Source organism: Artemia franciscana, chromosome 9 (assembly GCF_032884065.1).
Source record: "Artemia franciscana chromosome 9, ASM3288406v1, whole genome shotgun sequence".
NCBI classification, from domain to species: Eukaryota; Metazoa; Arthropoda; class Branchiopoda; order Anostraca; family Artemiidae; genus Artemia; species Artemia franciscana.
This window is the reverse complement of record NC_088871.1, coordinates 134,658-162,454: the sequence shown is the minus strand read 5'-3', so window position 1 is coordinate 162,454 and position 27,797 is coordinate 134,658. Positions and strand designations below refer to the sequence as shown.

At 35.1% G+C, this 27,797-nt stretch overlaps 1 protein-coding gene across 1 annotated transcript in view; it reads right to left on the bottom strand.

Moving 5' to 3' along the window:
• LOC136030849 (26S proteasome regulatory subunit 4) overlaps window positions 1-14,529 on the bottom strand; it is a 59,856-nt gene extending 45,327 nt beyond the window's left edge. Inside the window, exon 1 of the mRNA XM_065709894.1 lies at window positions 14,438-14,529. Within this exon, the coding sequence (XP_065565966.1) occupies window positions 14,438-14,440 (3 nt within the window). The 5' untranslated portion in view covers window positions 14,441-14,529. The remainder of the gene's footprint in view (window positions 1-14,437) is intronic.
• Between the last annotated feature and the right edge of the window lie 13,268 nt (window positions 14,530-27,797).

The window sequence follows — 27,797 nt, the reverse complement described above, 5'->3', positions numbered from 1 at the left end:
ATTTCACTTCTAAACAGAAAACCATAAGTCAGTGCTACCCATTCTCTGGTTTTACTCATAATTAAACAGAAACTGAAATGGTAGAGAATAACAAATAAATGAAACTTAAAACAAAATTGTGATCATACTAACAGTTATTGTAATTGCAAAAGAACAGGGGGTTTGCTTCCTATATTTTTTAAAATGCCTCTGGGGGGAGGGGGTATTTTCATTTAAAAAAATGAAAAATTTATCCCCCTTAGATTTTGAAATACGCCCCCCCCCCGAACCTTCCATGAAGTGACACCACTGCATGCTTGGAAAAGAAAGGAGTCATAATGGTTACTGATATGTCAAATAGTATCCATTCCTATCAAGCACACAATTGGATTAGTTGAAATGCAGATTTTTTCAACAAAGATGATTGATTCAATTAGTATGAGCAATGCTTCTTGAAGAATATTGTTTTTAACAAAAGTATTGCCAAAAAAATCTGTAACTGTTAATTTTTTTTTCTTTAATATTAAAGGGTATATCTTCAAGTGCAATTGTTCTGATTCCACAAATAATGTAGCAAAAAAAGTTTCTGAAAAATTGGAACATGTAGAAAGGAATACTGCTTTTGAAAATAAACTTGTAGTGATAGTGCTACAATCTTCACAAGAAATTTAGAAAATTGATGCCACATATGATACCCCCTTGTGAAAAGAGTGAACTAATGATCTTTTATTGCAGTTTCTTTCATTTCTAGCAAAAATATAAATCATAGTTCAAATGTAATTTTAAAATGTGAATAACAATGGAAGGAAACACGATGAACTGATTAATCCAAAATACTGAATAGTATAATGCACAAATTTCAATGTTTTGGTGTTTTCTCTTACTTTTGTATATATCCTAGGGATGGACCATCAGGGGGAGGGGGGATATTGTCAAAAAATAAAACTATTACATTCAAAAGAGCACAAAATAAGGAATCAGATGGTATTACTCTTCCTGTTTTATAGTGTATCCTTTCAAAGAGCTGCTCTCCACCATTGTTACTGGTACTACTTAAATCTTATCAACATATTTCCTTTGAAAGTGGTCATAGACTGCAACTTAACCCTGTACTTTGTTACTCTTTAAACAAGACTAGTAGGCTAGAAAAGGTGTAAGGTAGCAAATATAACCCCCTATCTCTTTTCATATGCTTACAGTATAGGAAGATAAAAAAAAAAGCTGAAATCACCTCAATACAGTTATGATTTGACTGTGGCGACCTTATCATTACATAGTAGTACAGAGAATACATATTTTGATCTTCACATATTCACATAGCTTCAACTACCCTTGGAATTAACCAACACTACAGAGCACATATGCATTATTCCAGCAGTTGAAGCAAGCCAATCTTGTTTTTTTTCCTTTTTTTCCCTAGCATCCTGATTTCAGCTTATTCCTAGAAAGTTATAAGGGTCTAACCACTGCGGTTTTTATGGAAAGCTTAGGCCGGATTGACGAATATGACTATGCATTTTGGGAAGCTTCGTAGAAGTCTTGCCTGGGGCAAAAAACCTATTGTTTCAACCCATTTCTGTTCATGATTTCAGCTGAGTTTATCATTCGTTTTTTTTTTGGACTTGGGATTGCGGTAGAGAAATCAGTTGTTCCTCTTAAAATTTAAAAGTTATCTCATTGCTAAATAAACTAGAGTTTATCCTTTGCTCCATTCTAAGTGATGACATTAGAAACTTGGCCTTTGGCAAAAAGTCAACTTTTGAACTAAGACATATAATTTTTTTTCAACAGCAGTTGATAGCTCTTGATGAGCTGATCAAAGTATATATCATACATTTTTTGGTAGAAAAATTCCCTCACGAGATATATAAGTTTGAAAGTTTAAAGGGGTTGACAGCTTCAGTAGTAAGGTACACACTGAAACCAAAAATAACCCAATACAGACATGGTATCAGATGTGCCTTTTAAACTTTAAGAGTTCTCTCATTGCTAAAGAAATTAGAGTTTATCTTTTGCTCCTTTCTAAGTGATGACGTTAGAAACTTGGCCTACAGCAAAAAAAGTCAACTTTTGAACTAAGTCAGATAGATTTTAATTTCAACGGCAGTCAATAGCTCTTGTTGAGCTGATCAAAGTATATGTCATCCATTTTTTGGTTGAAAAATTCTTTCATGAGATACACCAGTTTGAAAGTTTAAAGGAGTTGACAACTTCAGTAGTAAGGTACACACTGAAACCAAAAATAGGCCAATCCCAATTTTGAACCATACAGCGGAGTTTTGAGCAACAGTCAGCTGTTAGCTCATAATCATTTTCGGCAATGAAGGGTTCATAACTTTTGCTAGTTTGTGTACCCATTTTTTGTTTCTGGTGTATTTGATGGTAAGACCAATTTGGTTCCAGTGGTAAGACATGTAGGGGTCTTGTAAGTAATAATCGGCTGTTAGGCTACAATCATCTTCAGCGATGAGGGGTTTGCAACTTTCGCTAGTTGCAATTAGGGGTTTGCAAATTTGGGAGTTGGTGTACCTAGTATTTATTTCAAGATCCTTACAGCTTAACAACTTCAGCGTTTAATCAGAGCAAGGAAACAAAACCAAAGTGTTGCTCTTGCAACACTTTACTTGGTGAAGCCAAACAAAGGTTGCCACAACACCTCACATTGCCCATGCAATGTAGATCTAGTTTCAATCTATACTTCATCAGTTTCAAATAATTGCCAAGAAAACATATCTTTTCTAGTTATTTAAGCTCTTTGGGCACCTGAATAAATTTCTCGTTTCGTCTGCCTCTAAAGTTTTTTTTTCTTTTAATCCTAACATAAGCAGCTTTTTTCGAATGATACCTCAGGCCACAGCTTTCTCCAATGCTGACTAGATCAGCTTGTAGAAGCCATCAAGGAAATATGGTAGACTGTTCATGCTATAATGATAGGATTTTTGAAATCAGAAGGACATCTGTATTGAAGGCAGATGCATTTTGCACTTCCAAAGATAATTTCTAATGCTCTTGGATGATCATCAGTATCCATCAAGCCGTTTTTCTACTCACAATAAAGAAGTAGGAAGAAAAAACAGTCAATAGTTATGTTTTTCAAGGCCAAAAAACTACTTTGTCAGGTTGAGACAACACTTTTCTAGTGTTTATGAACTTACTATTAAGGTAAAAAAAAATTCTTATTATGTTTGAGATAGATGATTTCACATCTTCTTCATTTCACAATCAGTGTGTCATAAGCTGAAGGACTTATTTGTTACTTTTCCAAATAAAAGCGACAGTGCTGCCAAGACTTCTCTTGGCTCATTTGTAGATGCATCTTTATTTCTTAAAGAAATTTGCACATATTTGTGGTTAGAAATCCTCCCTCCACCCAAACCATTTTTGGATCACTCCCCTCTGAACAATAATGACCATATAATTTACTTCTTTATTTATTTATTATTTATTAATACCAAATACGGTAAGCTTTCAAGCTTGTCGCAATAAATATAATAAATAGAAGTTATGACAACATAATACATAATACAACTGACAACATAGTACACACATATAAATCAATGAAAATAACGACTACAACAAACACTGACAAATAATACTATAAATTATTTAAAAAAGATTTACTTTGAAAATTTGTTTCTGCTAGTATTGTTTTGAATTTATTTATGTCATCTGTTAGAAATGTTTTAGGTGGGAGGTCATTCCATGGCTTCCACACCCTACTGTAAAATGAATGTTGGCCTATTTTCCTTTTTGAAAGTGAGGGGTACAATTTATGTGGGTGATAACGGGTCCTGTTAGTGTCATTAAATGTGAAGAACTGTGATGTACTTATATTATCAATGCCTTTGATTATACGGAATGTGTTAATAATGTCTGCCCTATCCCTTCGGAATTGAAGACTTGACAATCCTAGCCTGTGCAGTCTATTTTCATACAGCAAATGTTTCAAATAAGGTACAAGCTTAGTTGCTCTTTGCTGTATTTTTTCAACCCTTGCTCTGTCATTTTTATTCAACTGACGAATTGTATTCGAGTATAGGTCGAACTGTTGATTTATAAATGGCAATGAATGAACGGAGATTAAACTTACGGAAATTCCGCCTAAGACATAATAGCTTATAATTTGCCTTCCGAGTTACTTCAGAGACATGCTTGTCAAACCTAAGACTAGAATCAAAATGAACACCAAGGTCACGGACATTTTCAACAGGTAAGATTAATGTCCAGCAAGATGGTATTGGTAACTTTGTTCTACTTTGCCGAAATAATGGACAACCCTACACTTATTTTCGTTGACAAACATGGAGTTAGCATTACACCAATTGTGCACTGCATCCAAGTCTTTTTGAAGCAACGAAGCTTTATCTGAATTTTTCAAGGAGCGGTAGAGCTTTACATCATCTGCGAACATTTTAATTGTGGAATGGTGGACAACAAGAGGCAAGTCATTGATGAAAAGGCAGAAAAGTACTGGACCAAGGCAACTACCTTGTGGAACGCCATTTAAAACTTTCTCAGCAGAGGACAAAGCATCACCTACAATCACTTTCTACGTCCTACCTGTTAGATAATCACCAATCCAATTCAACGTTCTGGCACCAAGGTCATATACCTCACACTTTTGAAGTAAAAGCGGAATGGAAATTTTATCAAACGCCTTAGAAAAATCTATATAGATGCAATCAAACCTGAGACCTTCATCTGCCATCCTATGGAAGTCAGTAATTACTTCCAAAAGTTATGTATTACATGAACGTTTTTTACGGAACCAGTGTTGAGATGGGTGCCAAAGAAGATTCGATTCGAAATAATTTTGTATTCTCTTGACAATTAGTTTTTCCATAACTCTGGAAAAAATTGAAGTGTTTGATATTGGTCTATAGTTTTTAAATTGCGTTTTTGTGCCACTTTTATACAGGGGTTTAATTATTGCTTTTTTTCCATGCCAAAGGGCAAGTACCAGACGCCAGACACAGATTATACAAATGTGTCAGTGGTTCAGTGAGTACTGTTGCAAGCTCTCGGATCATATGGTTTGAAAATTCATGAATATCTGGTGATTTATTTGTGTCAAGATGCTTCAAGACCTCAAAAACTTGTTGATCATCAAAGTCAGAATCATCAAAATCTATTGTGAAATTGGTAGAAAAATTAGGATCAATAGGAGTTTCATTGTGAGGCCGTGTAAAAACAGATGAAAAAAACTTATTAAAATGTTCAGCTTTTTCATTATCATCGTCTATATTTGTCTGTGTTTCAGGGTCAGTGAATGAAGTTGAGGATGGGGACTGTGATGTCTGGTTTTTTCTCAGATATTTCCAAAGCCTTTTTGGGCAACTTTGAGCTGATGCAATGACAGAAGATTCAAGTGCCTCACGATTTGACCAAAGAAGCCTAGTTGCTCTATTTCTTTATTGTTTTTGCCCTCTACCCAACTGACCCACAAATATCTTAGGATATGTCTCTTCAGGGCTGAATGTTTTCATAAAGGCCTACATAATGAATGGGACAAAAAAATATTTCTCCAACTCCAGCACAAAGACAGCCTTGTGTGATTTTATATGCTATACTATGTACAAGGATGAAGCCATATTATAATACTATATTTGGACTTCACCATACTATGTTCAACAGAACCTTTTCCTGCAGAAAGCAAAAATGGTGTAGCCTGTGCCATTTTTACAATTCAGTACATGTGGCCTCCAAAAACAAATTTTTTAAGATCTGGGATCCTGAGTGCACTGCTTAAGTGTCACTTAAGAAGTATCTTGGAACCTTGGTAACCTGCTTGTTAGCAGGTTACCAAGCAAGCAGAAATAACACGCAATACATATTGCAGAAAGTAATGCGTCATCTCAAAGTAAGGCTTTGGTAGCCTTTTGCTAGTAGTGAAAAACTCCTCTTCATTGGCAGGCTATTGTCAAAACTTCTGCTTGCTATTTACAGTAACTTGGAAGTGTGCAAATCATTCAACCTTGTTAACTAACACCTGTGGTGTGCTAGTTCTGCCTCAAGGCCATTCCTAGATGTTTCAGTCTTAGTGGATGCATGTTAAAATTGCCATTTATACTGCTTTCCAAAGTTTCATCAATACAACAAAAAGAGACATGACGTCCATACATTACAGTGAGAAATGGGAAAAAAATTGTTCCACTAATTTCAGTACTGGGCATAACTCATTTCTTCAGACTCTAGAGGCATTTGTGTTGGCTAAATAGCATGCAGCACTGAAATTATTTTTAGGCAAACATTAAGTTGACAAATGCTCTTTGCTGAAGGCCCAGTCACAACAAGATTGTGCTAATAATGGAATTTAGTACATGCTAGCATGAGCTGATCAGAAATTGCCATAGAAATTTTTCTGTCAATCAAATAAAGAGAAAAAAAGGCTTTGTGAGTCTACTACTCCCCCAAGCCACTCAGCATGTCCCAGGTGGCAATAGGGAACACCCTAAAGACATGTAGCATACTTCAATAGGAGGCATGGACCAAGGGGAACCTTGGTCCTGGGGGTCCATAATAAAAACTAGGACACCCTTGACTGGGGCCATAAATACAGGTGGAGGATGAAGAAAGTCCCTCAAATGTAAACTCAACAGGCCCACCAGGGTGTCCATGCATCCCGTGAATTACAAACCTCCTCCCAGTAGTGGGCTAAATTGCATGATGATGCAGAACACCATTGTAGGAAGACAAGGACTGCAGTAAGGAATATTAGTAAAAAAGCTTTATGTTTAATAGCGAGGAGAAGGGGCTTACAAGAATCACCTGAGTGATAGATCATATGAAAACAAAAGGAATGTAAATATAGTGGAGAAAGCATTAAAATATGAACTAAGGAGGTTTAAAGTGGAGACCATCAAAAAATTGCTGAGGATCTGGAAGATGCAGCTAGGTGGCATAATAGTCTAGTAAAAATATGGTTTGATCTCAAACAAATTGCTATACAAATGATTCTTCCACTAGCCAAATAAAATATATATGCTGATTCTGAAACCGAAAATTTCAATTGTCTAGCTCTTTCACAAATTTAAGTTTTTTGAGGTTGAGGCAAAAAATATTGATTGAGTAAATACCAGCAAATGAGATTAGATATGTCATTTCAATGTTCTTTTTTTGTTGATGAAACTAAATGTTTAAAGTCATAAAAATCGTTTGGGGGTTAAAGCTTTGACAGAGAGTAAGGCTGGGGGGGGGGGGTACTAGGGAAATTGTGAAAAAAGTGGTCAACCTCAAACAAATTGCTATAGAAGTGATTCTTTCCCCCCCCCCCCCAGTAAGGCTGGGGGGGGGGTACTAGGGAAATTGTGAAAAAAGTGGTCAACCTCAAACAAATTGCTATAGAAGTGATTCTTTCACTATTTGACTAAAAAATATGTGCTGATTCCCAATCCAAAAAGTTTGCCATTCTAACTCTTTCGCAAATTTGAGTTTTTCTAGGTTGAGGTTAAGGGTGCATTTTTAATGTAAAGAATGCTGTCCTGAAATGACAATTATGAATTTAGGAAGTGGTTTAGGGATTTGATTTAACATCCCTAATACATCAGAACATTGTAGTAACTTGGATTGAGGATAGAGAGGGTGAGGGTAAGGCAGTCTCTGAGGCAAATTTGAGGTAAACCAAAGTCTGACTTTGTCAAAAATCATCATTGTCTGTGAGTTTTGAAGGATTTTTGCATCTCTAATTCTTTGTCTAAAATTTCTACTTTCTAACAGATGATGGTAAAGGCTTGCAGTAGATACAGAGGTAGATTTAAGGTACAAGAATTAACAAAATCTAATTTGTCAATTGAAACTAGAAATTCCTGAAAATTTTAACAGAATCGCTAAAGTTATTATGGAAACTACAAAAATATTTATGGTGTCTGAGTGATGATATAAATTTTTCTTAATTCAAGCTAGAAAAATACCTGGAAATTTTATAGTTAGTTTGGTTTTCCTTTTGCTTAAAGTGACTTGTTAAATCATTTTATGAGGTGGAATTCTAGTCTAGAATGATGATATGTTTAATATGTAAGAAAGAAATACTCAAAGCAGACAAGAGAGTTGTTGTGACTGAGGTAGGAGCAAACACCATAAACAAATCAAGTAAAAAGCAAAAACGAAATGATGTGGTGGCTGTTAGGTGGGATTGTTTTCACAACTTATGCTGAGGCTCTTACACAAATACAAGGGCCATTGACCAGCCCTTAGCAATTCTTAGTCAAGCAAATTAAGTCCCAGAGGAGGAGTTCAAATTGCCAGACAGAACAATTCAATTTCAAAACCAATTGTTTATATTGTTCAAGAAGAGTGTTTTTTGAGAAGACTCAAAAGAAGGAAAACGGCTTTTGGGTCCACAAAACTTGGTGAGACACAGGTGGGACTTTGTCAAAAGTGAAATGATTACTGGTCTGAGAAAATTCATGGCCAAATTCTAGCAGCAAATTTGGATCTGCATACAGCAGATGTTGTATACCATGAAACCTGTTAGAGCAACTTTGCATCTGGCAAGAACCGCCCTTTGAAATAATGCAAGAAATCCAACTGACAGACTTGAAAAAAAAGAGGTAGGAAAGAAAACATGAATCAAAAGCAAGCATTTGAAGAGGTGATGTGGTTCTTTGAAGCAAATGATGATGAACAGTTAACAATTTATGATTTGGTCAACATGATAAGTGAGTTTCTCAGTGATTTGGAAGAGCCTGTGCATAGCCTATTTTGCATGAAGAAGCCTGTCAAGGTGAGGATTGGTGATGAAGTAGTGATTGCAGAGACCAATGGTAAGGCTAGTGTCGTCACATTAAGGCCCACAGTCCATACTATACTGCAAAACTTTTATGCACAACCAAATGATAGCAATGAAAACCAGAAGAAAATGAGCATTATTGGTGTGGTTGCTGAAATGTTGAATCATGTTGTCAATAAGAATCATGAACAAGTGGTTTACAATGGCAACACTTTAAGAAATTTATAATAAAATTTCTTGTCAATATTTATCTTGATTCATCAGCAGTCAACCCAGCCAAATGTGCACCAAACCATCTCCTGGCTTGCACCGTGGTGGTTTTTTGTGGATGGTGAAGTCCTCCCTTCATTAGAGTGCAGACGGCCTGGTATTATAATCTTCTTTTGTAAGTATTAAATCTTATTCAAGGTTAGACTCTTTGTCAAACCTTGAGCTGCTGTCTTCAGCTTCTCAGCATAAGATTGATATATACACTCTTCATCTAATCTTGCTTCAGGAGGTATTAGAACTTATCTTCATTTTCTAAGCCACTCAGATATAACTGGTAACCACAAGGCAGATGAAATTGCAAAAAAATGCTGCAAATATTGACCAACCAAGTGGGAGACTAATCCCTATTAGAGACATATACTGCTGGAGATTATCAGAGGTATTGTTAAATAAGAATAATCCAATTTGATCTCCCTTCCCCAATAACCATCTTCCTAAAATTTGTAATAGAGTTTGGTCTGGCTTGAATAGGCTAAATTTTCAGGTGTTTTCAATCAGTTCCCTAATTAAGGCAGCTATATTCCCTCTTCCCCACTTTGCAGTATTGTAATTTATAAAATGAAACAATTGACCATTGCCTATTTGAATGTAATATGCTGATGTCTGCACAGTATATCCTACAATGTAAACTGTTAGTGCTTCAAATACCACAAAATCTTATTATCAGCTAAGAGTCTATCTGACTATACCTGCACACAGAGCTCAGAACTCAGTGTTTATCCTCTTATATCTCAACTCCTAGAATCAAAGATTTATTGAAAGAAATCAGAGCAGATTCAAGATAGATAAGAAGCAACCATTTCAGTAGCTGTTAGTCTCACAGTGAATCACAAGGAAAAGAGCTGAATAGTCTCAAATGAAAAGCCCTTGTTTGTTGAAATAGAAGAAGTTTTGGTAAAATTCTAGTTAATTGACTTCTTGCTATCTTGGAAAGGGTTTAGGTTAGGAAAATGAAACTTTCAGGGATGGGTCTACAAGCTAAAGTTTGTCCTGGGAAGGTATTTTAAAGTACCCACCTCCACTCTTTCTCCCTCTAGAGGGCCTTCAAATTTGCCTACATGACAGGTCTATACCTATTGAAATTTTGACAAAACAACATTTTACCTTAATTTTCAGTTACTAGTAACTTTTTCTCTGTCTTTAGTTCTGAAATTGCAATTCCTGTTATTTGAGTAGAATTTTGAGCCATATCAATGTTTTTTTTCAAAATTTATGAAATGTATTTGCATATCAACTCTGTCTCCCATCGCATACAATGCAAAGAAGCGTTTTCCCACATTCCTGCTTTGTAAGGCACATTCTCTTTGCAATAAAATAGATGAGATCAATGTAGTATTAAGGCAGAACAATGTTTCTGTCACAGCCATAATAGAAACTTGGAACCTGACTGAAGTGACAGGAAGGCTCACCAGTTATGCCCTATACCTCAGAACAAGACAAGCTCTTGGTGACCAGAGACTAGGTGGTGGAGTAGCCCTTTACATACGTGAAGATATCCCAATGAAGAAGCTATGTGAACTTGAAAGCACTAAACATGAGGCTGTGTGGGTTTGGTGCAAACCATTGGCCATGCCGCGTGCTTACTCATGCATTATCTTTGCTTCAATCTACTACCCTGAAAGTGCTAAAAACCGCCGTGATCTTGTCACATACCTCCAAAAGACTGTCGACCACCTTCGTGCTTTCTATGGAAATCCTGCTATTGTTCTGGCTGGGGACTTTAACCAAACCAAGAAAAGCTGGCTAGCATCATGCCTTTCCCTCAAGCAGGTTGTAAATTTTCCAACACATGAATCCGGCAGCATACTTGATTTAATCCTGACTAACTGTGAGAAATATTACCAAACCCCTGAATACCTTGGTCCGCTTGCCTGTTCTGATCATAACGTTGTGCTCTGGTCAGCTGCCTCTTCAATACCCAAGCCTAAAATTAAGTGTGTCAAGTATCGTCTGCTTACTGATTCAGCAATTTGCACCTATGGTCGATGGATAGCTACTTACCCTTTTCCAGAAGTGTATGGAGACAAAAGCCTCAATAAAAAATGCCAACAGTTCAACAAAGTTCTCCATGCCAAATACCTCGAGTTTTTTCCTGAAAAGACTTTCATGAGATGTGAAAGTGATAAACCCTGGATAACCCCCCAAATGAAGAAACTAATCCAAAAAAAGTGCAAGCTTTTCCAAGAAGGAGATTTGCAAAATGCAAAAAAATTGCAAAATCACATTACCTCTCTCACAAGAAGTGCAAAGAAAGATTACAGGCATGAGAAGTTTTCGGACAGTCTTAGGCACACTAATCCCAGGAAATGGCACAGAGCAGTCAAGCAAATCACTGGCAAGTCTATTCATAACAGCATAAAAATAAGCCACCCTGACGGAACTTACACAACTGCTGATGAGGTTAATAAATATTTCACCCATATCTGGACCTCATTTCCTTCTCCCACACAAGCCCAGAAGTCTGAAATACTTGACTCCTGTGCAGATGAAGGTGAAGTTGTTATCAATGAGATGACAGCCTATAAGACCCTGATGAAGGTGAAAGTAAACTGTTCAGCTTATCCAGACAAACTTCCACCCAAGTTGATTCAAGAATACACCCCTTTCATTGCAAAACCACTCTCAGTGCTGATAAACCTTTGTTTTTGTATTGACATCTTTCCAGCTGTTTGGAAGAAAGCTTGCGCTAGAGTAATTCCAAACGTTACCAACCCTAAGAGCTGTGACAAACTTAGATCTATTTTGCAAACACCATGCCTGGCAAAAGTGGCCAAGACCTTTATCATGAGGGTCTTACTTGATCAAATCCAGGGATCTATTGACCAGAGACAATATGGCGGACTGAAAGACTGTAATACCTCAGTGTACCTAGTGAGGATGTACAATAGTCTCCTTAAGTGGGTCGAAAAAGGTCACAGTTTTGTAGACCTTGGTGCCATAGATCTCCAAAAGGCATTTGATCTAATCAATCACAATGTAGCTGCCCTTAATCTCAAGCTAATGGGGGCTAAGAAAAAGACTCTTATTCTTGTGTTGGACTTTCTCAGTCAGAGGATGCATCATGTGTTTGCTCTCTACAAAGGTGACACCAATTCCAAATGGTCCTCATCCACCTGTGGAGCCCCTCAGGGCACTAAGCTTGCAGCTATTGTATTCTTGTCTGTAATTAACTTCCTCATAGCTGACTATGACAACCACTACAAGTTTGTGGATGACCTGTCATTTATCCTGAAATATTTAGTACAAAATGGAGTTGTGACACCACAGTTCAGTTCAAATTTTTTCAGTGTTTTCACAAAAGAGTGCACAGAGCTAAATCTTGAGATTAATGTGAACAAGTCGAAGATAGTGTGCTTTAACCTGCTAAAAAGTGATTCAATGGAGCCAAATGATCCATTCCCTCTAGCAAACAGTATCAAGATCCTTGGAGTTACTTTTTCCAATGACTTCAGCTTTGTCACACATATTGAAAACATGGTTAAAAGTGCAAATGCTATTCTACAGACTTTAAATGGTATGCATAGGTTCAGTGCAAACACAGAGAGTATTAAGTATGCATACATAGTGTATGTCTGCCCCAATGTGGAATATGTGTGTCCTGTTTGGGTGCCCTCAGCAATGAGAACAGTGTATCTTTGTCAGGAGCTTGAATTGGTTCAGAAGCGAGTGGTATCAATCATCTTGGGCCACTGTGACATCCCCTACAAAAAGGCTCTAGAAGTGCTAGGACTGCCATCACTCCAAAACTGGTACAAAACTCTGATAATGAGTTTTGGAAAGTACTCGCTTTCTAAATCTCAGCACTGTGACATTCTATCTGATCAACCTCTACCATCAAGAACAAGAAAGCAAGATAAGTTAGTTCCCGTTAAAGCAAGAACAAACTGATATGGTAATTCTTTTGTCCTGGTTTTCGTCAAAATGTATAATAAGAGTTAATATTTATAGTTTTATTTATATTTACAAGTGCTGCTTGATTTTGAGTATGTTGTAAAAAAACACAAATCAGTGACAGCTGTCAAGTTTTTGCTATTAAACCTGTCTACTACTACTACTACTACAAAACCTTATAAAATGGAGTTGAGCAAAGTTATGAAGCTGAAAACAATTTTTTTGCACTTCAATTAAGCAGAAGATCTATTTTGCTAGGTTTCACTTTTATAACACACATATTTTTAAAGGTCATCAAAGGTCAGGACCCTCTTGAGGAAGAAGGAGTAGAGATAGTTGCTTCAAAATACCTTCCTGGGACATACTTTAGTCTGTAGATTTATCCCTGAAAGTTTCATTTTCCTAACCTAAACCCTTTTTGAGATAGCTAGAAGTCAATTAACTAGAATTTTACCTAAGTTTTATACATATATTGACAGGAAGTTAATTTTCTTCTGGTTCTAAAAATGTAACTTTTATTGCTTGATATTTATCCTAGATGTCATAAATGTTAAATATAATTTTTCTTTTCAAAAGTCAAAACAGGCTATATTTTTAATTTATGTGGACAATTTATTGGGGAAAATTTGACAAAGAAGGCAGAACTGTTGTTACTACCTTCACATTACATCATATTGTAATTAAATAGGGATGGTCCATAAATCTGTCTCCATTTTTCCAGAATGCTAATGAAAAGGTGGTCTTTTAATCAATAGAAGGGCTTCATGCAAAATGTATTAACTATGACTATTCTACATGTTATAAAGTAAGAATTGTTTTCTTAAGATAGGAAATATGTAAGTAGGCTATATATTTACACATTATAGTGAAAATATATATAAGGAGGAGGGAGGTAAAATAAAGTACAGTAAAATTCTTGTTTAGTGACTTCTTGCTATCTTGGAAAGGGGTTAGGTTAGGAAAATGAAACACTTTAGCCTGTAAACCCATCCCCAAAAGTTAATTTTCCTAACTTGACCCCTTTTCCAGATAGCAAGAAGTCACTAAACTAGAATTTTACCTAAAGTACAGCATGGCTGAATGCAGTGCGTCAACTATGGTTATTCTGCATATTATAAAGTAGACTTTTTTAAACATGTTTCCTTCTCTCAACTTAGTTCTCTAGGCAAATAGCAAAAGGCCTTCACTGGTATATTAACATTAATTCATGGTCAGAAGTTCAAACTGCTCCATAACTTATCTAAGGAAAGGGCAGATATCCTACAATGAGCTAATTTGACCATACCTTCTTGGGATATATTTTGGACATTAGATTTATTCCTGAATGCCTTATTTATCTTGATTCAATTTCTGTCCAAATTTTCGATGTTACATTAGCCTATAGGCTACTTAAACATTTAGAGTTTTTAATCTAGCCAAGACTACATTTATTGGCTTACTTTTGCAGCAAAGGAGGTTGTTTCAAAATCCAGACAACAACCAAGCAATAACAATTATGTTGTTAAGCCTAAACAATGGATGAAACAAATATGAGGATGGAAACTTTAAGAAACTCAGACTTTAACAAACCATTATTGAGAAATGACAAGCAGAATCTTTAGACCGTTTTCGTTGTGAAGTAAATGCGTCGCTTCAAATACCACCTAAAGTCAAAGAGAAAGAGACAGCGCTAAAACAACAAATCCAAAAAAAAAAAAAAGCCAAAAAAATCATAAGGATTGCCATTCTCTCAAAGAAATTTTCCTTTTCCTAGAACACTTCGGTCCGGCTTTTATCTTCTTCCTTTTACGTTTTGGGTCAATTTTGTTGTATGAAATCAATTTGTCTCATTTGCCTTGATTTAATTAGAATTGATTTTTTAAAAAAATGGTGTAAAAGTTTGTAAGCTTCATTCAAACAAAATATTGGATAATTCAATCGATAATGGTAAAAAATGATAAAAAATCTTAAACGTTTGAGTTTGCATCTGTGCCTGTTTTACGACTTTGCGTTGACTTGGAAAATCTCTTCAAGGTAGTTTCTAATACTATTGCTGCTACTACTAACAAATCAGAAATGAACCCAGCCACCCAAGGCCAACCCAGCTAGGCCCACTCCTCCACTAACCCTTTTCATTTTAAGCTTTCCCTTTTTGCACCTCCCAGGAAGTTCCACTGTACTATAAATTTGTTCTTATGACTTTTTCCCGCCCCGATCGGAGACATCTTGCTCCTCCATTCCCCTATATGGATAAAAGAGACAGACAATCATCTGCAGTCTTTTACCTCTTATGCACAAAACTTGTTTTAGTCATTTCATCATCACTCTCGTTGGGTACAATAGCTTTTTTCGCGAAACTGGCGCTTTGAAATGAGGTCAGTCAAACGTGAGCTCAAAAATTTCGTAAGACTATTCCTCTGGAAAGCATTTAAAAATCGCTTTCCCTCTTTCAAGGTGCTTAGGTTTTAGAACCATATTTGACCGCTGTCATTACCCTCGCTTCCAGTATTCTAATCTGGTTTGCAGGCATATCTTCCTATTCTTTCAAACTTTTATCAACCTAAAAACACACTCTGAGCCTTAGCAATTTTTTTTTGTACATCTTCACTGCATCCACCATCCTTACTAATAAAACCAGCCAGGTATGAGACACTATTCACTTGATCGATCTTCTTGTTACACAAGATCACCTTCATATATTGCTAGCCTAAGTGAATTAGTCTTTTTAATTCCAATTTTCAAACCTATTTTTGTACACTGGAACTTCAAAATCTCCAAAAAGTCATTTATTTTTCTAACATCTTTTATCTAGGACGCTTAAATTATCTTGCACAATCTAAATAAAAGAAAGTTTTACCTTCCCATTTATTCTCACTTCTCCCATAGCCTTTGCCATGTTCCATAGGGGAAAGTCCACTGAAATTACTTATGATACTTAAATGCGATTTAATACTAAATTAACCAATTGTCATCAAATTTTTCAGTAAATTAATTGATTTTAATACTCCTTACCATTACACAAAAGTTATCGTGATGGGTGAAGTGTAAATCGAGCCAATACAAGCCGAAACTCTAAGAAACGGAATTTTTATAACAAGATACATAAAAAGCATTGACTTATTAAGTTTATTAAATAAAAAAACTAGTTTTTTTTAACTGAAAGTAAGGAGCGACATTAAAACTTAAAACGAACAGAAATTACTCCGTAGATGAAATGGGTTGTTTTCTCCGCAATCCCTCGCTCTTTACGCTAAAGCTTTTAATTGTTTTAAAATGTGGAATTGTGACAAAGAGTCAAACTTTGGCGTAAAGAGAGAGAGGATTGCGGAGAGGACAACCCATTTCATATACGGAGTAATTTCTGTTCGTTTTAAGTTTTAATGTCGCTCCTTACTTTCAGTTAAAAAAACTAGTTTTTTTTTATTTAATTTCTGAACGTTTTTGATTTTATGCATGTTTGATTTTGGCTCTCCGCACATAAATTATTAAAATGAAATTTGTATATTAATTCTGTTTTTGGCTAAATGGCTTTCTCTCAGTTTTGATCAGACGATTTTGAGAAATAAGGGGTGGGGAAGGAGGCCTAGTTGCCCTCCAGTTTTTCGGCTACTTAAAAGGCACTAGAACTTTTAAATTTTAACGAACGATTTTATTAGTAAAAAAATACGCAACTTAAGAATTAACTTACGTAACAAATTTTTATTTTCTTATGTTTTTATTATGTATACGAGGGGGTTTGTACCCTTGTTAATACCTCACTCTGTACACCAAATTGTAATTTTTGTCCCAATTCTTTAAGAATGACCTCTGAATCAGAAAGGCCGTAGAATAAATAGTTGAAATTACTAAAAATACTTTAGCATAAAGAGCGAGGTATTTACCTCCTCCTAAATACCTCGCTCTTTATGCTAAAGTATTTTAAGAAGCCCTCATATGCGTAATAATCTCTTTTAGTTTTCAGTTTCAATGCTAATCCTTACTTTCAATTGAAAAACGTTTTCATGTTTATTTTTTCATTGTTTTTTTTTATAGTAATGCTAGAAAATCCTACGCCCTTTTGATTGAATTTTTCTTCCCCCATGACATTTTGCTCCAAAGAAAGGTCCCCCCACGTAGCCCCTCCCCTCAACCCCACCCCCAAACCAAAAAAATCCCCCCTGAAAACGTCTGTACACTTCCCAATAACCATTACTGTATGTAAACACTGGTCAAAGTTTTTAACTTGCAGTCCCTCCCCCAGGGATTGCGGGGGAGTAGATCATTCCTAAAGACATATTTATTATGGTTTTTGACTATGCGGAACAAAATGGATATCTCAAAATTTTGATCCGTTGACTTTGGGAAAAAATGAGCGTGGGAGGGGGCCTAGGTGTCTTCCAATTTTTTTGGTCACTTAAAAAGGGCACTAGAACTTTTCATTTCCGTTAGAATGAGCCCTCTTGCGACATTCTAGGACCACTTGGTTGATACGATGACCCCCTGGGGAAAAGAAAGAAAAAAAAACCAAACAAACAAATAAACACGCACCCGTGATTTGTCTTTTGGCAAAAAATACGAAATTCCACATTTTTGTAGATAGGAGCTTGAAATTTTTGCTATAGGGTTCTCTGATACGCCGAATGCGATAGTGTGATTGTCGTTAAGATTCTGTGACTTTTGGGGGGTGTTTCTGCCTGTTTTCCAAAATAATGCATAATTTTCTCAGGCTCGTAACAAAGACTAAATTTGATGAAACTTTTATATTTAGAATCAGCATGCAAATTTGATTCTTTTGATGTATCTTTTAGCATCAAAATTCTGCTTTTTAGAGTTTCGTTTAATAATATCATATAGGGTTTTGATGATATTTTACATGATTTTGATAATCTTAATAAAGGCAGACATGACTTTGATAGCAGTGTGTTAAACTTATTAATTTGATAGCAACTTATTAGATTTCGGTAATGACAGACATCTTTTGATTGGAGCTGTAAATATTTTGTTAATGTCATTTAAGATTTTGATAATACCATGCAAGATTTTTTTAATAGCTTGAAAGATTTTGATAATAAAATGTAAGGTTTTGATAGTACCATATAGAATTTTCATTAAATACGTGAAGATTTTTATAATGCAGTGCAAGATGTTTGATAAAATCAGACAGGATGTTTATAGTGCCACATATCATTTGGTAGTACTTGGCAATATTTTAATAATCTTGATAATAGGAGATACGAGTTCATTGTACTACCTTAAATTTTGGTAATAGGAGACAGGATTTTGATGACACTGCCTCAGATTTCGACAATGTTAGACACGTTCTAATAGCACCAAAAAATATTTTATTAATGCCAGGTAGGATTCTGATATAAACATGCAAGATTTCGTTAATAACTGGCATGATTTTGATAGTGCTACTTAAAGTTTTGATAATGCAGTTTAGGATTCTTGATAAATCAGGCAAGATTTCGATAGTGAAGTACAAGATATTTGATAATAAAGATAAGATTCTGATAGTACTAAACAAGAGGGTAATGCCTGATGATATTTTGATAGTAACAGACAAAATTTTGCTGGAAACATTCTAGATTTCGATAATAACTTGCAAGATTTAGGTAATGCCCGAAATGATTCTCATAATATCTCGCAAGACTCAGATATCATAATATCTCACAAGATAATACAAGATAAGATTTTGTACTATTTAAAAAAAATTCGGTAATATCAAGCCAGAATTTCAGAATATTATGTAAGGTTTTTACAATGTTTGACAAGATGTTGATAATCTTGGTAATAGCCCACTCGATTTTTATAGCACTGTGTTAAGTTTTGTTAATAGGTAAAAGGATTTTGATAGTTTAATTAGATTTTGGCAATAGCAGTCACGTTTTGATTATTACTGAAGATCTCTCATGGACAACTTGTGAGATTATGGTACTATCACGTGAGATTTTGCTAATAAATTGCATGATTCTGATAGTGTCGTGTTCGACTTTACCGTAGAGGATTTTCATTTATCAGTCGAGATTTTCATGATGTTGTGCAAATTGTTTCAAAATATTAGACAATATTTTAATAATATTATAAAAGAATTTGACAATATTTGGCAAGATTGTGATAATCTTGATAATGGCAGACACGATTTCATATTGCTACTTTAAATTTTATTAATAACAGATATGATTTTGATGACACTATATCAGATTTTGGTAATAGCAGACATGTTTTCATAGTACCAGGAAATATTTTGTTAATGCCAGGTAAGATTTTGATAATGCCATGCATTATTATGTTAATAGCACTTCAGGTTTTGAAACGACAACAGAGGATTCTCGTTATATCAGACGAGATTTCCATAATATAGTGGCAAGATGTTTGATAATATCAGAAAAAATTTGGTAAAACCACACAAGATTTGGTAATGTCTGATAATATTTTGATTGTAGCAGACACGATTTTGCAAAAGCCATTCGAGATTTTGATATTACTTGCAAGATTTAGGTAATGCCCGAAAGGATTCTTATAATATCTCAAAAGACTCTGATAATACAAGCCACAATTTTTTAATATTTAACATGATTTGATAGTATCAAGCAAGACTTTAATAGTATCATCTAAGGTTTTGGTAATATTTGACAAGATTTTTATAGTGTTGACAATTGCAGAAACGACTTTGATAGCACTATGTTAAGTTTCGTTAAGATGTAACATGATTTTGAGTGCATCATATTAGATTTTGGTAATAGGAGTTACATTTTGATTGTTGGTGATGATATTTCGTTAATAGCTTGCGCGATTCAGATTCATTTATTGAAGAATTCGTATTCATCAAAATCTTCGACTTGTCCAAATGGAGAGAGAAGCTCGACTACTTGGCAAAATATATAAGCAAAAATTAACAATCCTCATTGATAAAGAACAAACAAAAAATGAACCACAAAAACAGTATCTTTAATGAGGGCATTTCAGTTGGAGTAAGTGGAGTGAGGTCAAAATAAAATAAAAAATGAAAAATTTTAACAACAGTTCTTGCAAGAAGATTCCATTTTATAACTTTTTAAACATCTCTTCAAGATCTTTTCGGTAACTCAACAAATATATTTAATGAATATTTGTTGGCTATTGATGAGATCATATACCGGAGGTTGAAACGGGATCTTTCATTTTTCACCAGAGGTAGTTTACACGGGTTAACACATCTAGTTATCAGTGAATTTTGATGTGTGGATAGTAGTTTTTGGTGAAAAAAGAAATTATTTACATGCTGAATCTTCAAAAACCAACTAGATAATAGCAAGGAAAATTCTGTGTAAGACTCATTATGTCTAGAAACAGGTAAGAAGTACCTGTTTCAGAGTGGATATGTGTACTCCTCGGGTGATGTAAAAACTTATCTAGAATTCAAATAGCTTTGTTTTGCAGGGTTTGTAGTGGTTTAATATGTGATTTAAAAGTGAGCAAAAATATAGCTGAGCAATATTGGAGGTGTGCATCAATTAGGCAAAAATACAGGATTCTTAGAACCTTATTTGAGAATAGAAAATTTAGTCTGTGGGGCATACCTATATTTCTTGATAATTTTAGTCTCAACAACCAAATATGTGTTTTAAAATTCATGGTAGGGTCAAAAACAATGCCTAAATATTTTGCTGTGTATACTCTTTTGATTTTGTGATTATTATCAATGGTAATTTTATTCAGAGAAAGATTTTTCAACATTTGATTTGATCCTCCATAAATAATGAATTCTATTTTATCAAAATTAGGGACAAGTTTGTTAATTTGGAACCAATTTGTGATGAATTTTGCAACTTCCATCAGTTTTTCTTTCAGTGCATCTAATGTTGGTGCTTTTAAACTTGCTGCTGCATCATCCGCAAACATAATTGTTAATGCATTTTCAGGAGTAGATTTAGGTAGATCATTTATATATATTAAAAATAATAGATGTCCTAAAATTGAACCTTGCGGTACACCGATATTATTATTCAATGTCTCAGACGAATATTCACCATCAATATCCACTACAAACCTTCGATTGTGTAAATATGATTTAAATAACTTTAAAGGTACTCCTTTTATTCCCGTTTTTTAAGTTTTTTAAATAGAATTTCGTGATTTTGTGTCGAAAGCTTTCTTAATATCAAAAAACTGTGTAGCTGCTAAAGAATCATCATCTAAAGCATCACTAATCAAAATATGTGTCGTGGCGACGGCATCTTCTGTCGAACTATATTTTAAAAAACCAAACTGGACCTTCGAAAAAATTTTATCTTTTCCAGAAATGATGTAAGTCTAAACTTTATATTTTTTCAAAAATTTTAGCCAGTGGCGAAAGGGGTGCAATAGGATGGTAATTATTGGGATCTTGAGCCTCACCTTTTTTAAATATAGGGATTATTTTAGCCTTTTTTTTCATAATTTTAGCCTATTTGTAACATTTGCAAGAGGTTCATATATTACTCCTGATATTTTCTTTTAAAGATTTGTCGATATATCATCTACTGAAGCCGAACTTCCTCTCTTTAAATCACTAATAGCTTTTTGGTATTCATCAAATGATACTGGTAGAATATACAATGATTAATCTTCGTTTCTTCGTTTAATCTAACCAATTCTTCACCAATTTTACTGAAATGCTTAGCAAATAATTCTGCGATATCCTATTCTTCAGTTGCTTCATTAGCGTCTTTTTCATTATTAAGAAAAGTCGGTGTCCCTCTTGGTTTATTTATATTTAATTTCTCACGCATGATTTCCCACATTTTCTGCTGGGACGCAGCTGAAGATATTTCCTTCTCATAATAATTTCTTTCACTTTCTCTCAAAGCTCTAGTCAGAGTATTTTTGTACAATTTGAATTTCTAGATATTTTCATCCGACAGTAAATTGCATTTAATTTTCTATAGTCTATTTGTTTCATTAATACATTTTAACAGTCTCGGGGATATCCATGGTTTTCTGACGTTGACTTGGGTGATTTCCTTTTAACTTTCGGACATCTATCATTATAAACATCATTAAATAATTTATAAAAAATTTCCAATGCCTTGTTTGCATCCTCAGTACTGACTACTTCCTTCTAATCTAAATCTCCTAGCTTAATAATTAAACGCGCAATTGATTCATCATTTATTTTACGACCTGTTCTTTCATTACGTTTATTTTTTTAGATCTGACCAAATTAGATTCAGAAATTATCACACCGTGATCTGAAATATCATTTAATATAACAAAAGTTGAAAAACAAATACTATTAGAAAAAATATTATCAATTATTGTAGCTCCATTATCATCTATTTGAGTCGGTATCAGACATGAATGGAGCAGTCCTTGACAAAGCATTAGTTCTAAAAATTCTCTTATCTTCGAATCATTTTGCTTTGCTTGAATTTTCATTAGGTCCAGGTCGAAATCACCAAAAATAAATATTTGCTTATTCATTTGTGATATTTTATTTAATAGAATTTCAAATTGCATCAAAAATGGATCTATGCTTCCGGAAGATAGGCGATATAAAGATATCATAATTTTGATTTTTCATTAGCTTCACATTCCCGAATACACGTTTCAAAAATCATTTCTACATCCCATATCATTAGGCCTCGTCTTATTTTCGATTTTAACTCTTTTTTTATGATAAATCCTAAACCAACATGCTGATGGTGTTTTCTACTCTCATGAACAAAATCATAATCAAGAAACATTACATCATTAACATTCCTTACATTTAAGAAACTTTTGTTTACCGGTAAAGGTTCAATTTCACTTTTATTAATTATATCATTTATGAACTCAATGCTACTAAGTAAACCCCTACAGTTAAAAATAGAAAAACGAAAATTACTGCATGTGGGGATAGCATCATCCATAAATGAATATTTGTTTTTTGGGCCATCTTCCAAAATTACTGCTTCATCATCCTTCACATCCCTCATGCATTCCATTATATCAAAAGGATTTTCCTCTAACAGATTAGTTCTTCTTGCAAGATCAGGTAAATTATGTAAACTCAATATCATCAATCAACAAAAAGGCCTCGCTCCAGTTAATCAACAATTTAACAATCGACCACTCAAAAAAGAAAACTAAAATAAGCACATGTAACAACCGCATACGTCGGAGAATTCCATTGCTTTTCGGTGGAAGCATGTTCATTCTTTCTCATCAACAGAGAGCATTCACATTTTGGCATCAATCTGCGTACACCAACACATATTTACGCATTTATATGATGACTATTATGAACAAATTGAAAAAGTGAAAAGTCACTAATAATGACGAAAAAATAACACAATTTATTCGAATGGTGGAACGTTATACCACTTCTTTTTTTGTTTCACTCTGTCTTGGTCTATGTAGCATAATATGGGTGGTACCGTGGGTGGGATCAATACAACAAATCCTTTATCCTTCCCTTCTTTCTTTCTTTGATTCAGCGTAGCGCGAATCTCCCTGCAGGTTTTACTAACATCATCACTGAAGAAAACCCCATTGTAATCAAATTTTGTCGCTTTATCAGGGTCGTTTTTCCAGGGCTGGTCACGTAATTGTTTATTAGCTTGAAGTACCGAGAATTTGTCATCGGAGTCCATGAGTCGTATTTTCACAAATTTGTCATGTACTTCTTTAACTTCAAAATTAATTTTTAGTTGTAAGAAGTTTTCCAGCATATCTTCTTTTTCGTCGAGGCCTCCGGCATTGAGGTAGCCTTCAACTTCCAAGCAATAATGTTGTCTTTCTTTTCCAAATTCTCCAATATGAGGACCTTATCAGTGAGAGGTCCTAATCCATGGGTTTCTTTCTTCCGTGTATCTTTTAATTCTGCCTGTATCTTTGATATTGTATCCGAGTGGGTCAAAGTTCTGATTTCAATATCATTCACTTTGGAGGTTAGACCACTAATGTCTGGACGGATTTTGGATAATTCCGATCTCAAACCTTGTATCTCTTCCCACGTTGCTTTAACTGTTTCTAGAATCTGATGGACCGAACTAGTCAGCGTATCAATCGAATCACGTATTGTCCCTTGGGCAGTTGAATTTTCCACAGATGATCGTGTGGATTCCATCTCATTACGCCGTCTCTTTTTCCTGGTCATAAATTATTGTCATGGATTACGGTAATACCATGTAAGACTTGCTAGTAACTTGCATGGTTCTAATAGTACCATGTGCGGTTTCAATATTACCATAGGGGATTATCTCAATATCAATCGATAATTTGATCAGCTAAACTGTGGAATCTGGAGGGTAGATAGAGGGGACGGAACCGTAATTGGAATCAGGACTGGTGAGACCAGAATTGGAATCAGTGGAACCTTGAAATTGGGGGCAGAAGTGGGGGAACAGGAACTGAGGCGACCGGAGCCCGATTTGAAGTTGGGATTGGAGCAGGCATGGTGGGAACTGGAATTGATTGAATCGGGGTGGAAGCAACCTGAAGTGGAGGTGGAACCGTTGTAACCGGGAGTCAGAAGCTGGAGAAGCGGAATTGATTATTGCCATTTTTAAAAATATCTAAAAATGCCTTAGGAATGATGAGGGGTGCCAGTGGGACGGTTATAGCGTGGAAGCATGACGTGAAATGGCATGGTGTATCACGTAGGGCTGTTTTGAAAAACCATAGACCAATGGATCTAGTGCAAGATTTTCAACAAGAAATTATCTAGAAAACGTATTAGGAATGATGATGGGTGCCAGAGGTTTATTCATTGTGTGGCACAGAAGCATAAATTGAAATGGCATGTCACATGGAGGTTGGCTCGAAAAACACAAGGCATTGGATTCAAGTCATATTCCTATCGTGAAAATATATGAAAAATGCCTTTGGAATGATGAAAGGTGGCGGAGGATACCATTTGCCATCCAAAGTATGACACGGTGACGTGAATTGCTTGTACTAACATGTTCTACAGCTTAAGTTAAGGTAGAAGCTGTTAAAAGAATTTTTGGCGGTGGGGTTACTGACATCTAACACCCAGTCGAAGTAATGAGGCGTTTTCATTAAGACCTCTGAAAAATAACTCATAATATGGTTTAAATTTATCCCATATAACAACCCCCCTGATATTGCCTGCTAGGATGGGCTAGCCACATATTGTCACGGTGGCGTGAGTATGTATAGCCTTGGCTTAAAGAAACGCGGCATTTTCATTAAAATCTCTCAGCTATATCTCTTAACATGGTTTTAACTTATGTCTAATAAGAAGCCTCCCCTCTGGAATTGGTTGCTAGAGGATGGGCAAGTCACACATTGTCACGGTGGTGTGAGTATACAGTCTTGGCTCAAAGAAACCTGGCACTTTCATTAAAATCTTTCAGAAATAACCGAATGCAAAAATGTGTCTCTTTTTCTTGCAGTTGCGTCTAACAGAACAATAAAAACAAATAAGAAATACCTCTTAATATGTCTTAAATTTACCTCTAATATCAACACTCCACCCCTCCCATCCCTGGAATTGGTTGCTAGGACCCCCTTTTTCTTTAATTCACGCTTGTTTTTAGCTAATATCTTATTCTATATCAGGCTTTTTTACGTTTTTGTTTTTTCATATGTAGAGTTTTAACTGCTTTTTCTGTGATTTCATGATTTAATAACGTTTTTATTAATAAGAGTATTATGTACAATAAAAAGCCATCATTCTTTAGATTTCTTGTTCTAGGACGTATCTTTAATATATTTCCCTAGTGCAATTTAAGTATCTTGTAGCCTATGTACATAGGTAAGCTCCTTCAATTTTGGCCTTAATATAAGTACTTAAGTCTGTGTAGTGAAAAGGAAAAAAAACATTAATCATATATGAAGGTGTACCATATTATAGCAATAATGATACTCTCTCTTTTGTTTCATCTCTGATAGCGTATTCAATTTTCAATAGAGCTAAAGACTATTACTAAAAACTACGTAATGAACAAGCTCCAATATTACCTGACAATACCCTCTACAGCACTAGTTAACAAGCAGGTGCTCATATAATGTAAGCAATTTCGAATAATAGATTTTCCCCCTGCATGCCAATTATTGCCATTTGGGAACATGTGACCATTTAATCGTTCTAGAAGGCGGGCAGGAAGTTCCCCGTCAGTACAACCGGTTATCATGTAGGAAGTGTTCCTGGAATAATAGCAAGGCTTTCATAGTCAACCTGTCTAGCGCTCCATCCCATTAAGGGGGAATCCCTTTCGAATCCTAATGAGAAAAAAAATCCTCAGATTAAAAAGGTTCCCTGAAACACATTGAAATAAAAATATAATCCTAAAGAGAAAATTCTCTTAAAGTATTACGTAACACCAATGTGTGTGTCGTCATTACGTAACACCCTACGTGTACACTGTTACTACGTAACATCCCATGTGTGTCCTGCAATTACGTAACATCCCTTGTGCACCGCCATTACGTAACACCTACGTGTTCACAATCATTATGTCATTCCCAATAAATCTAGCAAGTCAAAGATGATTATGTGGCTTCCAATCAATCTATCAAGCCTTGCAAGATTGTGTTAAATTCCACGTGTGCACCGTCATTAGGTAAAACATATACGTGTCCCCTTCAGTTACAACCGGGGATTCCCCGCTTGACTATCGGGCTCCAGTAAGTTCTATACGTCAAAAGCACCTGCATCTCTTAAAAAAATTCTCTATTACGTAACATGCACCTGTCTCTCTTTTTAAACACCACCTATCTTGTAACAACCAAAGATATTTGGATTTTTCTTGAACTCTTTAAAAAACCTTCCTATATGTGTCTTTAAAAAACTTCCTATGACTGATTTTAAAAACATTTGTATAGCTTCCTTTAAAAATCTTCTTATGGCTGCATTTCAAAATCTCCTATGGCACGCAACGTCGAGGTGTACTATACCCTTACAGGTGCGATATAGTATTAAGTAAGACCCAGGTGCGTGAAATAACGTCTGAGTTACTATCAACTTCAAGTTTACCGCCTATGTGTGTTTCCAGAGTCAATATACTGTCACTTCTAATAAAGTGCGCAGTTAAAAGCTTACCTCAAGTTTGCAAAAAAACAAACGCATTCACCTTATCTTATCATCGGTATCTAACATTAAGCCAAAAAGTATTTTTAGTCTTCGTCTACGGATTAAATAGATAAACAATTTCAATTAAAACTAAGAAAGATCAAAACCTAACACATTTATCTTAATTTCAGTTCGTTTTGGGCTTCATTTATTTTTTTATAGTAATTTCTGGGTGTTTTGAGGTTTAATTGCTATTGGACTTTATTTCTGCTGGTCTTGAGTTTAAAATGCTATGACTCTTTTACTTCTTTGTAAAAAACTTCTTTTTCAGAAAATTTTCTAAAAATTATTTTTTGTTCGTTTGTTTAGCAGAAGAAACTTTTTTTTCAAAATTTGATTTCTGATCGTTTTTAAATAATGCCAGTAAATCTGGCTCCACTTAAACTGATAGATTTCCCCCCTACGGATATATCCTCGAGATAATTCAATCCTGGTGAATATTTCCCCCGGATAATTAAGCTTAACATCTCCACGGGTAAAATTGAGTCGGCAAAGTTAAAGCAAGACATATAAAAGAATTTTGTATAAGAATTCTAGAAAATTCCCCAGTGAATAATTTCCCCTCAGAAGATCAACCCCCGGAAACGTCCCTCCCCATGGACAGTTTTCCTTAATCTTTATTTAACTTAAATAGGCAGGACGGGTCAGCCATTTTTATATGAACTACCGGTTAATTGTACCCTTCAGAGTCCAACTACACATATAAAAAATTAACCTGATTGAAGTCCTTTTGACGTTAGCGTGCCGAAATTTAATGACAGCGAAAGGAACGAGACAGTGATTTAAGGAACTGAAAACATTCCGGTAAATATTGCATTTCCCAAGCTCTAACGTGAAAAAAAGATTTTTATTCATGAAACTGCTAATCAACATAAACAGAATGGACTTGTCACTAAATCAACTTAGTAATAAAATGCAGACCAACGATGA